Raw genomic sequence first — 17,015 nt, forward strand, 5'->3', positions numbered from 1 at the left:
TAAGCTGTACATACATTTTTGAACATAAATCCAGAAAAATATGTAAACCGACGCGGCTCGGCCTCGAGGTTGCCGGGTTCGGTCCGTCGGATTTTCTGATCCAAAATTCGGAAATACCCGAAAACCAGAACAGCCTAGGTCCCGAGGTTTCCAATTTCAGGACGTTGTACCTCTATATGCTAATAAATCTCCTCTGATGTGGATTAGCTCACAGCGAGTTGAATGACGCTCTACAGACGAGCGTGTTATGCCAGATGCACTGTTCTGCTGCTGAGGTGAAGGTGTGTCCCTTTAAGAGCACAAAAGTCCAATTGCTGTTAAGCAAACACTGGGTGAGGTCAATCAAGCTTCATTACGCTTAGGCTTGCAATTGGAACCAAGCTTGAAATACCTAGCTTTCTCTCTCTTAAATGCTAAAGTTAGTCACAGGTTGCAGTCATTCCGACCTCCGTGTTAATAAATTATTTGCTATTGTTTCATTGTTCATTCATGGGGGTGGAAATTTGGTCTTCTGCTGCCCCTCTTAGAATATAGAACATAGAAAATAGGTGCAGGAGTAGGCCATTTGGCCCTTCGAGCCTGCACCGCCATTCAATAAGATCATGGCTGATCATTCCCTCAGTACCCCTTTCCTGCTTTCTCTCCATACCCCTTGATCCCCTTAGCTGTAAGGGGCATATCTAACTCACTCTTGAATATTATATCCAATGAACTGGCATCAACAACTCTCTGCGGCAGGGAATTCCACTGGTTAACAACTCTCTGAGTGAAGAAGTTTCTCCTCATCTCAGTCCTAAATGACCTACCCCTTATCCTAAGACTGTGTCCCCTGGTTCTGGACTTCCCCAACATCAGGAACATTCTTCCCGCATCTAACTTGTCCAGTCCCGTCAGAATCTTATATGTTTCTATGAGATCCCCTCTCATCCTTATAAACTCCACTGCATAAATTCCCAGTTGATCCAGTCTCTCCTCATATGTCAGTCCAGCCATCCCGGGAATCAGTCTGGTGCAGATTCAATAGTAACTTTCAAAAGGGAATTGAATATATACTTGAAATGGAAAAAATTGCAAGGATATGGGGGGAAAATACAGGTTCATGGGAATAATTTGTACAGCTCTTTCAAAGGGGCGGCAATGTCGACGGGAAGCACTTGCGCCCAGGTGGCCAGTGCCCCGTCGAGACATTCGGTGCCGGTATTAATGGGGCATGGAGCATTAAGCCCGGGAGAGGCGAGCCGGTGTGCAATGCCCCCGGTTGTGACACCAGCTCGATTGTTGGTTGCCGCCCGACCCGTAGCACCCCGTAGCGCCCCCTGGTGGGAATGCCTGTAGTGGTCGTAGTGAAGTAAGTAATGCCGAACTCAGGTAAGTGTGATTGTTAAAGAAACATTTTATTTTGCGATTTATGTAGTGTTGGCATGAGCTACGTATTGGGAATGTTTTTGGTGGGTTTATTTCATGTTTTTTACCCCCCCCCCCCCCGCCTCAAGCCTCTGTTAAGGTGCTCCAAGGCCGGCTATTTCGCTCGGGATTTTCCCTTGCTCAGCCGGCCTAGCGCCCTGAGAGAGGTGTGCAACGCCTCCCTTAGCGCCCCGCTCCAAACTCCGGGCCCAGCTGGTGAATTTTGCGGCGGCAGACGCAAACCATCTGCTGGCGCAAAATGTACCGCTCCGCCCGGGATATCGCCCCAACTGAGGCGCGACCCACAAGTATCTGGCTTTCTCCCTTTTGATACTTTTTTTTTTAAGTGCAAGACGGAAATGTGTGACAATGTGATGCTCGAAGTGTGATGGACACAAACACGGAGTGGACGTATCATTTTATTACTGTACTATAGACCAGTAGAGCTCCTTTTTTTTTTACTCGTTCATGGGATGTAGCCGTCACTGGCAAGGCCATCATTTATTGCCCATCCCTGTGGTGCTACTCATGGCAAGTTGGAGAATGCAGTGCTTTATGAGTACAGGAGAACGATATCATGGTGTAATATTTTGCTGCAAAGATGCAGGCGTGCATCATTTCAAACTTATGGGTTGTAATTGTCTTGAGTTCTTGAAATCAATTCGGGATCATGGCTCCTGGGTCAATAAGTTAGGTTCTGTAACTGGGTGAATTTTTCACAGATTGGCTTTCTCGGGGGGTTGCGGGGCTGGAGGAGATTACAGAGATAGGGAGAAGGCAAGGCCATGGAAGGATTTGAAAACAAGGACGACAATTTTTAAATCGAGGCGTTGCTTGATCCGGTAGCCATAGAAACATAGAAACATAGAAAATAGGTGCAGGAGCAGGCCATTCAGCTCTTCTAGCCTGCACCGCCATTCAATGAGTTCATGGCTGAACATGAAACTTCAGTACCCCCTTCCTGCTTTCACGCCATACCCCTTGATCCCCCGAGTAGTAAGGACTTCATCTAACTCCCTTTTGAATATATTTAGTGAATTGGCCTCAACTACTTTCTGTGGTAGAGAATTCCACAGGTTCACCACTCTCTGGGTGAAGAAGTTGCTCCTTATCTCAGTCCTAAATGGCTTACCCCTTATCCTTAGACTGTGACCCCTGGTTCTGGACTTCCCCAACATTGGGAACATTCTTCCTGCATCCAACCTGTCCAAACCCGTCAGAATTTTAAACGTTTCTATGAGGTCCCCTCTCACTCTTCTGAACTCCAGTGAATACAAGCCCAGTTGATCCAGTCTTTCTTGATAGGTCAGTCCCGCCATCCCGGGAATCAGTCTGGTGAATCTTCGCTGCACTCCCTCAATAGCAAGAATGTCCTTCCTCAAGTTAGGAGACCAAAACTGTACACAATACTCCAGGTGTGGCCTCACCAAGGCCCTGTACAACTGTAGCAACACCTCCCTGCCCCTGTACTCAAATCCCCTCGCTATGAAGGCCAACATGCCATTTGCTTTCTTAACCGCCTGCTGTACCTGCATGCCAACCTTCAATGACTGATGTACCATGACACCCAAGTCTCGTTGCACCTTCCCTTTTCCTAATCTGTCACCATTCAGATAATAGTCTGTCTCTCTGTTTTTACCACCAAAGTGGATAACCTCACATTTATCCACATTATACTTCATCTGCCACGCATTTGCCCACTCACCTAACCTATCCAAGTCACTCTGCAGCCTCATAGCATCCTCCTCGCAGCTCACACTGCCACCCAACTTAGTGTCATCCGCAAATTTGTAGATACTACATTTAATCTCCTCGTCTAAATAATTAATGTACAATGTAAACAGCTGGGGTCCCAGCACAGAACCCTGCGGTACTCCACTAGTCACTGCCTGCTATTCTGAAAAGTACCCATTTACTCCTACTCTTTGCTTCCTGTCTGACAACCAGTTCTCAATCCACGTCAGCACACTACCCGCAATCCCATGTGCTTTAACTTTGCACATTAATCTCCTGTGTGGGACCTTGTCGAAAGCCTTCTGAAAGTCCAAATATACCACATCAACTGGTATTCCTTTGTCCACTTTATTGGAAACATCCTCAAAAAATTCCAGAAGATTTGTCAAGCATGATCTCCCTTTCACAAATCCATGCTGACTTGGACCTATCATGTCACCATTTTCCAAATGCGCTGCTATGACATCCTTAATAATTGATTCCATCATTTTACCCACTACTGAGGTCAGGCTGACCGGTCTATAATTCTCTGCTTTCTCTCTCCCTCCTTTTTTAAAAAGTGGGGTTACATTGGCTACCCTCCACTCGATAGGAACTGATCCAGAGTCAATGGAATGTTGGAAAATGACTGTCAATGCATCCGCTATTTCCAAGGCCACCTCCTTAAGTACTCTGGGATGCAGTCCATCAGGCTCTGGGGATTTATCGGCCTTCAATCCCATCAATTTCCCCAACACAATTTCCCGACTAATAAAGATTTCCCTCAGTTCCTCCTCCTTACTCGACCCTCTGACCCCTTTTATATCCGGAAGGTTGTTTGTGTCCTCCTTAGTGAATACTGAACCAAAGTACTTGTTCAATTGGTATGCCATTTCTTTGTTCCCCGTTATGACTTCCACTGATTCTGACTGCAGGGGACCTACGTTTGTCTTTACTAACCTTTTTCTCTTTACATACCTATAGAAACTTTTGCAATCCGTCTTAATGTTCCCTGCAAGCTTCTTCTCGTACTCCATTTTCCCTGCCCTAATCAAACCCTTTGTCCTCCTCTGCTGAGTTCTAAATTTCTCCCAGTCCCCAGGTTTGCTGCTATTTCTGGCCAATTTGTATGCCATTTCCTTGGCTTTAATACTATCCCTTATTTCCCTAGATAGCCACGGTTGAGCCACCTTCCCTTTTTTATTTTTACGCCAGACAGGAATGTACAATTGTTGTAATTCATCCATGCGGTCTCTAAATGTCTGCCATTGCCCATCCACAGTCAACCCCTTAAGTATCATTAGCCAATCTATCTTAGCCAATTCATGCCTCATACCTTCAAAGTTACCCTTCTTTAAGTTCTGGACCCATGGTCTCTGAATTAACTGTTTCATTCTCCATCCTAATGCAGAATTCCACCATATTATGGTCACTCTTCCCCAAGGGGCCTCGCACAATGAGATTTCTAATTGATCCTCTCTCATTACACAACACCCAGTCTAAGATGGCCTCCCCCCTAGTTGGTTCCTCGACATATTGGTCTAGAAAACCATCCCTTATGCACTCCAGGAAATCCTGCTCCACCGTATTGCTTCCAGTTTGGCTAGCCCAATCTATGTGCATATTAAAGTCACCCATTATAACTGCTGCACCTTTATTGCATGCACTCCTAATTTCCTGTTTGATGCCCTCCCCAACATCACTACTACTGTTTGGAGGTCTGTACACAACTCCCACTAACGATTTTTGCCCTTTAGTGTTCTGCAGCTCTACCCATATAGATTCCACATCATCCAAGCTAATGTCTTTCCTAACTATTGCATTAATCTCCTCTTTAACCAGCAAAGCTACCCCACCTCCTTTTCCTTTTATTCTATCCTTTCTGAATGTTGAATACCCCTGGATGTTGAATTCCCAGCCCTGATCATCCTGGAGCCACGTCTCCGTAATCCCAATCACATCATATTTGTTAACATCTATTTGCACAGTTAATTCATCCACCTTATTGCGGATACTCCTTGCATTAAGACACAAAGCCTTCAGGCTTGCTTTTTTAACACCCTTTGTCCTTTTAGAATTTTGCTGTACAGTGGCCCTTTTTGTTCTTTGCCTTGGGTTTCTCTGCCCTCCACTTTTCCTCATCTCCTTTCTGTCTTTTGCTTTTGCCTCATTTTTGTCTCCCTCTGTCTCCCTGCATAGGTTCCCATCCCCCTGCAATATTAGTTTAACTCCTCCCCAACAGCACTAGCAAACACTCCCCCTAGGACATTGGTTCCGGTCCTGCCCAGGTGCAGACCGTCCGGTTTGTACTGGTCCCACCTCCCCCAGAACCGGTTCCAATGCCCCAAGAATTTGAATCCCTCCCTGCTGCACCACTGCTCAAGCCATGTATTCATCTGCGCTATCCTGCGATTCCTACTCTGACTAGCACGTGGAACTGGTAGCAATCCCGAGATTACTACTTTTGAGGTCCTACTTTTTAATTTAGCTCCTAGCTCCTTAAATTCTTTTCGTAGGACCTCATCCCTTTTTTTACCTATGTCGTTGGTACCAATGTGCACCACGACAACTGGCTGTTCTCCCTCCCATTTCAGAATGTCCTGCACCCGCTCCGAGACATCCTTGACCCTTGCACCAGGGAGGCAACATACCATCCTGGAGTCTCGGTTGCGTCCGCAGAAACGCCTATCTATTCCCCTCACCATCGAATCCCCTATCACTATCGCGCTCCCAATCTTTTTCCTGCCCTCCTTTGCAGCAGAGCCACCTACGGTGCCATGAACTTGGCTGCTGCTGCCCTCCCCTGATGAGTCATCCTCCCCAACAGTACTCAAAGCAGTGTATCTGTTTTGCAGGGGGATGACCACAGGGGACCCCTGCACTATCTTTCTTGCACTGCTCTTCCTGCTGGTCTTCCATTCCCTATCTGGCTGTGGACCCTTCTCCTGCGGTAAGACCAACTCACTACACGTGATACTCACGTCATTCTCAGCATCGTGGATGCTCCAGAGTGAATCCACCCTCAGCTCCAATTCCGCAACGCGGACCGTCAGGAGCTGGAGGCGGATACACTTCCCACACACGTAGCACCCAGGGACACCGGAAGTGTCCCCGAGTTCCCACATGGTACAGGAGGAGCATATCACGTGACCAAGCTCTCCTGCCATGTCTTAACCTTAGATACCCTTAAATTGGTAATAACAATGTTACAGTTCACTTACTGATATAAAAAAGAAAAGAAAAGCTACTCACCAATCACCAGCCGATCACTTACCCCATTGGCTGTGACGTCACTTTTTGATTACTTTCTACTTCTATTTTGCTTTCTCTCCCGCTGTAGCTGCCTTTTATAGACCGCTCCCGCCTCTCACCAACTGCCGCTGGCTCTCGATCTCCCGCTGGGCTTTTGATAGGTCGCTCCCCTCTCACCAACTGCCGCTGGCTCTCGATCTCCTGCTGGGCTTTTGATAGGTCGCTCCCTGTAGCCAGTGTAGGTCAGTGAGCACAGGTGATGATGGGTGAACGGGATAAATACCTCCTTAAAAAAAGGTAAATAGAGCAAACTAGGCAAAAGAAAACTGCCCCAAAATGTGCAGCAGCACTGACAGAACTGGTGCCAGAGTATGAATAGGTTCACAGTGATCAGTTTACATCCTGTGTCAAATCTCCAGAGTATTTGAAACATTACAAATTCTGGTACACTGAGTTACGTTATCCTGCAGGATGAACAGGTAGCAGGGTCCAAAATCAGTGGATCAGAACATACTTTTTTGGGAAGTGGGGGCTGGGGGGGGGGGCGGGGGAACAGGGGGTGGGAGGGAAGGCGGGGTAAAGGGGTTTCAATAAGATTAAGCCAAAATTAAAGAAAGCTCGGACAAAGTCTTGGTGTGAGGCACTGCTTTATAAAACCAGCAAGCTGCGTATCACACTAACTGCAGGCAACAGCCAAGTGCCATTAATACAGTGCTCTCCCCTTTCCCCGATCTGTTGAAGACTTCATTCTTTCTTTCCCCAACAGGGAATTTAGGAGAAACTTCTTTACCCCGAGAGTGGTTAGAATGTGGAACTCAGTACAAGGAATTATTAGGCGAATAGCATGGATACATTTAAGGGGAAGCTAGATAAACACATGAGAGAGAAAAGAATAGAAGGATAAAACCAAAAGAAAGACTTGCATTTGTATAGCGCCTTTCATGACCACCGGACATCTCAAAGCGCTTTACAGCCAATGAAGTATTTTTTGGAGTGTAGTCACTGTTGTAATGTGGGAAATGCAGCCGGCAGTTTGCGCACAAGCAAGCTCCCACAAACAGCAATGTGATAATGACCAAGACAATCTGTTTTTTTGATTGTGGAATAAATATTGGCCAGGACACCAGGGATAACTCTCCTACTCTTCTTCAAAATAGTGCCATGGGATCTTTTACGTCCACTTGAGAGAGCAGACAGGGCCTCGTTTTAAAATCTCATCCAAAAGATGGAAACTCCAACAGTGCAGCACTCCCTCAGCACTGCACTGGAGTGTCAGTCTAGATTTTGTGCTCAAGTCCCAGGAGCAAGACTTGAACTTTCCACCTTGCGACTCGAGATAAGAGTGCTGCCCACTGAGCCACAGCTGACACTACAACAGGCTAATAGGGTGAGATGAAGTAGGGCGGGAGGAGGCTCGAGTGGGGCATAAACACCGGCACGGACCAGTTGGGCCAAATGGCCTGTATCTCTGCTGTTCATTCTACGCAAATCGTTCTCTCTATTCATCAATGGTGCGCCTATTGTTCCAATCATTTTATCATTACAGTGATTGTTGGGCTAGCCCAACCACCATAGTGTTCTCCTGCTCCCTAGTGAGAGAAATTAAAAGTGCCAGGAATTGCCAGCACAGTGCACGTAGGCTTCAGATAGCAAATCTGAGGCAGAAACACAGAAAATTGTGACCTCAAGAGTAAATCTCCTGCTCAGTGAATTTAATTTATTTCTGTTTAATCCAGAGAGCGTGAGTTTGAATGCCACCATGGCAGTTTGAGAATTTGAATTCAGTTTTATAAAATCTAGATTTTTTTTTTAAAGCTGGTATCAGTAAAAATGACCATGAAACTGTCAGATAGTGATGGGAACTCAACTGTTTCAGTAATGTCCTTTAGGGGAAAAAACCGCTGTCTTTACCTGGTCTGACTTATACGTGACCCCAGTCCCACATGAATGCAGTTGACTCTTAACTGCCCTGTGAAGGGGCCTAGCAAGCCACTCAGGAATAACATTGTGAGACAACCTTCACCATGTGGACTGCAGCAGTTCAAGAAGAAGGCCCATCACCACCTCCTCAGGGCAACTAGGACTGGGCAATAAAGGCCGGCCTTGCCAGCAACGCCAACCCAAGAATAGAAACTGAACACAGTGATTTAAAAGGCTACGGAAAAGACAATTGCTCAATTTGTGATATTTCTTGAGAAGTGGAACTATACATAGTCTTCGTTCCTCGAGATGCCGGAAAATTATTTGGACATTTGGTTACTGTCTACTGTGTGGGAGCTCTGCACTGTCAGTCCTAATAGATCGTCAACAGTCTTGAAAGTACTGGCTTGTATACAGTGTGTAGTACAGTACATTAAGGATTACAACTGACAAGCAGCTGGGACATGGTATTTCTGTCCCAAGAAGTTGCAGCTAAACTCCAATGAATCCCTCATGTGTGCCTGAGAATAAAGCAGTATATGGACAGTATTGTATTCAAGAATATTTACAATTGTTTATTTGCATTCTTTAACTCCAACCAGTTCAGTTGGGGAAGATGGAAATTTGTGCATTCAAAGGGAACGGAATATCCACGCAATGCCCAGGTCACCGATTCGTGCTTTTATTTTCTCCCGTGTTGACTTGTAATCACCTTGGGGTAGAGTGCGATGTTGTTAGGCCTAAGTGCACTATCCCGTAGAATGCCCCTTTTATACGGCGCCTACTATGCACTATTGTGGGCAGTGATGTGAGCAGGAAGACATTTATATCTAGCCAATTAGCAACGCTGTGATGTTGTGGAGAAGCAGCTTTAATCACTGAAATCGGAACAGCAATACACCTGGCTACCATTTAAAAATAAAAATCCTTTATCTTGCCTTTTCTCGGAGGGTAAATCACATGGCAAGCTTCATTATAAGTATGAGATCAATTCTTTCCAGGTAGAAACATAGAAACATAGAAAATAGGTGCAGGAGTAGGCCATTCGGCCCTTCTAGCCTGCACCGCCATTCAATGAGTTCATGGCTGAACATGCAACTTCAGTACCCCATTCCTGCTTTCTCACCATATCCCTTGATTCCCCGAGTAGTAAGGACTTCATCTAACTCCTTTTTGAATATATTTAGTGAATTGGCCTCAACAACTTTCTGTGGTAGAGAATTCCACAGGTTCACCACTCTCTGGGTGAAGAAATTCCTCCTCATCTCGGTCCTAAATGGCTTCCCCCTTATCCTTAGACTGTGTCCCCTGGTTCTGGACTTCCCCAACATTGGGAACATTCTTCCTGCATCTAACCTGTCTAACCCCGTCAGAATTTTAAACGTTTCTATGAGGTCCCCTCTCATTCTTCTGAACTCCAGTGAATACAAGCCCAGTTGATCCAGTCTTTCTTGATAGGTCAGTCCCGCCATCCCGGGAATCAGTCTGGTGAACCTTCGCTGCACTCCCTCAATAGCAAGAATGTCCTTCCTCAGGTTAGGAGACCAAAACTGTACACAATACTCCAGGTGTGGCCTCACCAAGGCCCTGTACAATTGTAGTAACACCTCCCTGCCCCTGTACTCAAATCCCCTCGCTATGAAGGCCAACATGCCATTTGCTTTCTTAACCGCCTGCTGTACCTGAATGCCAACCTTCAATGACTGATGTACCATGACACCCAGGTCTCTTTGCACCTGCCCTTTTCCTAATCTGTCACCATTCAGATAATAGTCTGTCTCTCTGTTTTTACCACCAAAGTGGATAACATCACATTTATCCACATTATACTTCATCTACCACGCATTTGCCCACTCACCTAACCTATCCAAGTCGCTCTGCAGCCTCATAGAATCCTCCTTGCAGCTCACACTGCCACCCAACTTAGTGTCATCCGCAAATTTGGAGATACTACATTTAATCCCCTCGTCTAAATCATTAATGTACAGTGTAAACAGCTGGGGCCCCAGCACAGAACCTTGCGGTACCCCACTAGTCACTGCCTGCCATTCTGAAAAGTCCCCATTTACTCCTACTCTTTGCTTCCTGTCTGACAACCAGTTCTCAATCCATGTCAGCACACTACCCCCAATCCCATGTGCTCTAACTTTGCACATCAATCTCTTGTGTGGGACCCTGTCGAAAGCCTTCTGAAAGTCCAAATATACCACATCAACTGGTTCTCCCTTGTCCACTCTACTGGAAACATCCTCAAAAAATTCCAGAAGATTTGTCAAGCATGATTTCCCTTTCACAAATCCATGCTGACTTGGACCTATCATATTACCTCTTTCCAAATGCACTGCGATGACATCCTTAATAATTGATTCCATCATTTTACCCACTACCGATGTCAGGCTGACCGGTCTATAATTCCCTGTTTTCTCTCTCCCTCCTTTTTTAAAAAGTGGGGTTACATTGGCTACCCTCCACTCCATAGGAACTGATCCAGAGTCAATGGAATGTTGGAAAATGACTGTCAATGCATCCACTATTTCCAAGGCCACCTCCTTAAGTACTCTGGGATGCAGTCCATCAGGCCCTGGGGATTTATCGGCCTTCAATCCCATCAATTTCCCCAACACAATTTCCCGACTAATAAGGATTTCCCTCAGTTCCTCCTCCTTACTAGACCCTCCGACCCCTTTTATATCCGGAAGGTTGTTTGTGTCCTCCTGAGTGAATACCGAACCAAAGTACTTGTTCAATTGGTCCGCCATTTCTTTGTTCCCCGTTATGACTTCCCCTGATTCTGACTGCAGGGGACCTACGTTTGTCTTTACTAACCTTTTTCTCTTTACATATCTATAGAAACTTTTGCAATCCGTCTTAATGTTCCCTGCAAGCTTCTTCTCGTACTCCATTTTCCCTGCCCTAATCAAACCCTTTGTCCTCCTCTGCTGAGTTCTAAATTTCTCCCAGTCCCCGGGTTCTCTGCTATTTCTGGCCAATTTGTATGCCACTTCCTTGGCTTTAATGCTATCCCTGATTTCCCTTGATAGCCATGGTTGAGCCACCCTCCCTTTTTTATTTTTACGACAGACAGGAATGTACGATTGTTGTAGTTCATCCATGCGGTCTCTAAATGTCTGCCATTGCCCATCCACAGTCAACCCCTTCAGTATCATTCGCCAATCTATCCTAGCCAATTCACACCTCATACCTTCAAAGTTACCCTTCTTTAAGTTCTGGACCATGGTCTCTGAATTAACTGTTTCATTCTCCATCCTAATGCAGAATTCCACCATATTATGGTCACTCTTCCCCAAGGGGCCTCGCACAACGAGATTGCTAATTAATCCTCTCTCATTACACAACACCCAGTCTAAGATGGCCTCCCCCCTAGTTGGTTCCTCGACATATTGGTCTAAAAAACCATCCCTTATGCACTCCAGGAAATCCTCCTCTACCATATTGCTTCCAGTTTGGTTAACCCAATCTATGTGCATATTAAAGTCACCCATTATAACTGCTGCACCTTTATTGCACGCACCCCTAATTTCATGTTTGATGCCCTCCCCAACATCACTACTACTGTTTGGAGGTCTGTACACAACTCCCACTAACGTTTTTTGTCCTTTGGTGTTCTGCAGCTCTACCCATATAGATTCCACATCATCCAAGCTAATGTCCTTCCGAACTATTGCCTTAATTTGCTCCTTAACCAGCAATGCTACCCCACCTCCTTTTTCTTTTATTCTATCTTTCCTGAATGTTGAATACCCCTGGATGTTGAGTTCCCAGCCCTGATCATCCTGGAGCCAAGTCTCCGTAATCCCAATCACATCATATTTGTTAACATCTATTTGCACAGTTAATTCATCCACTTTATTGCGGATACTCCTTGCATTAAGACACAAAGCCTTCAGGCTTGTTCTTTTAACACCCTTTGTCCTTTTAGAATTTTCGTAATTTAGGTAGTTTCGTAACCAATGTGGATATCAAAATCAAGCTGCATAAGACAATTTTGAAAACAATTTAGTGTCAGGTTGGTGCCCAAGAGATCAACGCATCGATGCCACTGTGGTAGGTCAAAAACCACTTTAATAAATAAGACAGGCAGTTTCATCAGCAAATCAACTGCAGATAACTCAGTAAATGACTACAATTCTTCCCCTGTCACCAACAAAAGCCTTTGCAGCTTGAAGCTGCTTCCTCTGAGAAAATTCGTCCATGAATGTTGCAGAAGGACCATTAATAACACCGAGACCCAGTCTTAGTTACATACCCAGCAGTTTCTTTGTGCCTATTTATGAAGCTCCCTGGGATGTTTCTGCATGTTTAAGGTGCTATTTACATGCCCGTTCTTCTACAAGAATATATGACTGCATTAGCAATGTCATTGAAGTAATCAATATAGAAATAAATTAGTGGTGGGCAGAGAGTAGTGGGTGTGTTAATCGAGGATCGGGGAAAGCTTAGTCTGGGCAATCTGATTGATCTGTACATGAAAACCGAAGACTGGAAGAAGAATAACCTTTGGGCATCAGTACAAATGGAACAAAGTTCATTTCAGAGTTAGTGTTAGGGAGGCCTGGTGCGAAGCTGTATGAACCAATCCTTCTCAGACTGTAAAGCAACAGCTGGTTTATGTTTTGGGAGAAGGAGGGATTTTAAGCTCTGACTGAAATCTGCATCATCTGGTTCCAAATCTGAAGCTACCCACCTTTTTGCAACATAGATGCATAATTCTCACCAGACCATCATGGAAGTCAATTCTCATCCTTGTTTTCAAATCATAGAATTATAGTATAATGTATTTGCTTCATGGGTTCTTTGCTTAAGAATTCATAGCAACATATTGCTATTAAGAACTAGTTGGTTTATTAGCAAAGGTTTAACAATCACACTACACATTACCAGTTCATCCACCAGGCTCACAACCGCATACCTCATCGTGGACACCCTGAACCCAACTGGCTGGGGTTTTATTGAGTCTCTTGAACATCACGTGACTGGCTAAGCCACTCCAAACCCAACAGCTCTACAATTATTAACCTGTGAGCATACTCACAGGTGCATACATTACACATGAAATGGTTACAGCATGGAAGAAGGCCATTCGGCCCATCAAGCCCGTGCCAAATTAGAGACATCTCAAATTAGAAACATCCTTCTGTTGACTGGGCCCCAAGCTCTGGAACTCCCTGCCTAAACCTCTCTGCCTCTCTTTCCTCCTTCAAGACACTCCTTAAACATCAAAGAACCTAACTGGAGATTTCTATCCAATCACCAAAAATCAACTAAATGATAGAAACATTACAGATTACTATAAACACTGACAGCAGCCAATGACAATTAATCAAACTAAATGAAGATACAGAATTGGATTGCTTCTGGATGAATCCTCCCAGTCACACAGCAAGGCTAGATTATCATTCCAGTTAAAATCCCTTCATGGCCTCACCCCTCCCTATCTCTGTAATCTCCTCTAGCCACACAACCTCTGAGATGTCTGCGCTTCTCTATTTCTGCCCTCTTGAGCATCCCTGATTATAATTGCTCAACCATCGGTGGCCGTGCCTTCTGTTGCCTAGGCCCTAAGCTCTGGAACTCACTACGTAACCGTCTCCGCCTCTCTTTCCTCCTTCAAGACACTCCTTAACACCTACCTCTTTGTCCAAGTTTTTGGTCACCTGCCCTGATTTCTCTTTATATGGCTCGGTGTCAAATCTTTTTCTCATAATACTCCTGTGAAGAGACTAGGGACGTTTTACTATGTTAAAGGTGCTATATAGATACAAGTTGTTGTTGTTGTCATATACACAGCAAAGGCTAAGCTGTCCAGGAGTATTGGATACATAGTAATTGAGAAATTGAAAGACAGCTCAGAAACACATAAAACTAGAAAGTGAATAAGAGTGGTTCAACAGGATATCAATGCTCTAAGAAGTCTTGATGGCCACCAGTTCCCCACATAGTGAACTTAGGAATTCAGCAACAACTTACATTTATATAGCGCACTTAACGTAGCAAACGTCTCAAGAGCGATGTTAATAAACACATTTTTGACACTGAGCCACAGAAGGAGATATTGGGACAGGTGACCAAAAGCTTCATCAAAGCGGTAGGTTTTAAGGAGCATCTTAAAGGAGAAGGAAGAGGTATAGAGAAGCAGAGAGGTTTAGGGTGGGAATTCTCAAGCTTTAGGGCCCAGGCAGCTGAAAGCACGGCCACCGATGGTGAAGCGATTAAAAAGGCTTAAAATTCAGCTGGGACTTTGGGACAAGCTCCTGTGGGAGGGTGAAGTGGTCTGAGGTGTTGTCATGCATATCCTGCCAGAACATTAACAGAGACCAAGGAGTATATTGTTTGCCCTCTCCCCCAACTTCCCCGGTTGTTGGGTGAGACGTGGCTTGTGAGGATCTGAAATTGGGGAAATATAACCAGGAGCAGTTGACTTGACATTGAGATTTCCATAATGGTAACTTCTGTTACCATTATGGAAATCTCACTGGCAGTGGTGGCAGCATGTTGTAGTTCATTGGCAGAGCAGGGAAGATTTTTGTTGCACCTGAATATAATAGACAAAAATTATAATTTGCACAATGCCAATTTTGCCTGAAAGGGACTGTCGTCCAAATCAAGCCAAAATGAGGAGTGCCCCAGTTAAATCCAAATCTGCACAATTAGGATGAATTCTGACTATTAAAAATATACTTCAGAATGTCAATGTCCATTAATCTTTCACAGAATATGAATGGATAACCTTTGGTATGTACGGCATGAAGGTTGGGGTGGCTTTTGATGGCTACTAATTGGCATGAGGTCTTGCCTAACCACAACTGACTGAGGCAATGGATGATATCTCACTCAATGTCAAATTCAGAGGATACACATGGGGAATCAAAACCTCTTGCACATTCATTCCGCAAAGTTAGCTCGTTGAAGGAAAAAGTTGTCTGATAGTGTTTTATCACCTTAAAGCTACACTTCATGAACGAAAAAAATGAAAAAAGGTATCTTTTGCAATCTTGGTATTGTTTTAACACAGTAACATTTTATATTACAGGGAAGAGAGAAACAGAATTGCCCAGAATTGAAGGTCGCAGCGGCTGTGAATGGGACATTAACTCACAATTCTACTTTCTTGAAGGAAAAATGAATAATATCAGTTACTATATTGGCCAAGTTTGAATTCGTTACCAGATATTACATAGAATTATGTAGAATATACAGCACCGAAACATGCCATTCGGCCCAACCAGTCTATGCCGGCGTTTATGCTCTACTCGAGCCAACTCCCATCCTTCCTCATCTAACTCTATCAGCATAACCCTCTATTCCCTTCTCCCTCTTATGCTTGTCCAGCCTCCCCTTTAATGCCTCTATATTTTTGCCTCAACCACTCCCTGTGGTGGCGAGTTCCGAGTTCCACTCTCTGGGCAAAGAAGTTTCTTCTGAATTTCCTATTGATTTCTTGGTGACTATCTTATATTGATGGCCTCTAGTTTTGTTGGAGGAATGTTGTATGCCACCTAATACCTTTAATCATAGAATCAAAGAATGGTTACAGCTCAGAAGGAGGCCGTTTGGCCCATCAAGCTCATGCCAGCTCTCTGCAAGAGCACCTCAGCTAGTCCCACTCCCCTGCCCTTTCCAAGTAGCCCTTCAATTTTTTTTCCTGCAGGTATTTATCCAACTCCTTTTTTAATCCCAATTTTAATCTTAAAATACTCTCAGACCACGTTATAGGATTGCCTCTTATACTCCCAAGCTTGGTCACCAGCTATTGTTGCAGTATGGACTATTCCTGTTGACCCCATTCTGCACCCACTGTCCTTTGCAACATTTAAAAGCATAGTAACAGAACATTGACATAAACAATTTCCTGTCAGTTTTTATACCTGGGTATTATGAAGTAGAATCAGTGAAATGCATAAAGAAATATATTTAGGATACAGCCTAGTCTGATCTCAAATTCTAATTTCCACATGGATATTTTCCTTGACTCCGTGTTCACCGATAGTTTTACCTCACTGTTGTGTTGCCATCACTGCAATTCTCCTAGGATGGAATTGTTCTTGGTCACCAGTTCCTAATGCTACAAACTGTTTGTCGATGCTAATGATTAGTATCCTGGGTTTTTTATCTGGTTTTTTTGCCTCTCCTAAGGAGATCACAGGGTTTCGGGTTGGGTGGAGTGTAAATGGTGTGATACACAAGGTATCGCATGTGTGTGGGACGGGCTTGATGGACCAGATGGTCTTTACCTGTCCGTCATTGTTCATATATGTACCGGAGGTCACACTTGTGGACCATACCTCCAAATGATTTGTATATACAATAACTCATTGTACCTGTACTAATTTATATATACAATAATTCATTGTACCTGTACTGGTTTATATATACAATAATTCATTGTATCTGTACTAGTTTATATATACAATAACTCATTCCTGTTCTCATTTATATATACAATAATTCATTGTATCTGTACTGGTTTATATATACAATAACTCATTCCTGTACTGGTTTATATATACAATAACTCATTGTATCTGTACTGGTTGATATATACAATAATTCATTGTATCTGTACTGGTTTATATACACAATAACTCATTCCTGTACTGGTTTATATATACAATAACTCATTCCTGTACTGGTTTATATATACAATAACTCATTTCTGTACTGGTTTATATATACAATAACACATTCCTGTACTGATTTATATACAC

At 44.2% G+C, this 17,015-nt stretch overlaps 1 protein-coding gene across 1 annotated transcript in view; it reads left to right on the forward strand.

The window, feature by feature from the left end:
- LOC139234711 (transmembrane protein 273-like) overlaps positions 1–16,794 on the forward strand; it is an 87,978-nt gene extending 71,184 nt beyond the window's left edge. Inside the window, exon 5 of the mRNA XM_070865386.1 lies at positions 15,341–16,794. Within this exon, the coding sequence (XP_070721487.1) occupies positions 15,341–15,371 (31 nt within the window). The 3' untranslated portion in view covers positions 15,372–16,794. The remainder of the gene's footprint in view (positions 1–15,340) is intronic.
- The last annotated feature ends 221 nt before the right edge of the window (positions 16,795–17,015 follow it).

This window comes from Pristiophorus japonicus, chromosome 22 (genome assembly GCF_044704955.1).
Source record: "Pristiophorus japonicus isolate sPriJap1 chromosome 22, sPriJap1.hap1, whole genome shotgun sequence".
Taxonomy (NCBI): domain Eukaryota; kingdom Metazoa; phylum Chordata; class Chondrichthyes; family Pristiophoridae; genus Pristiophorus; species Pristiophorus japonicus.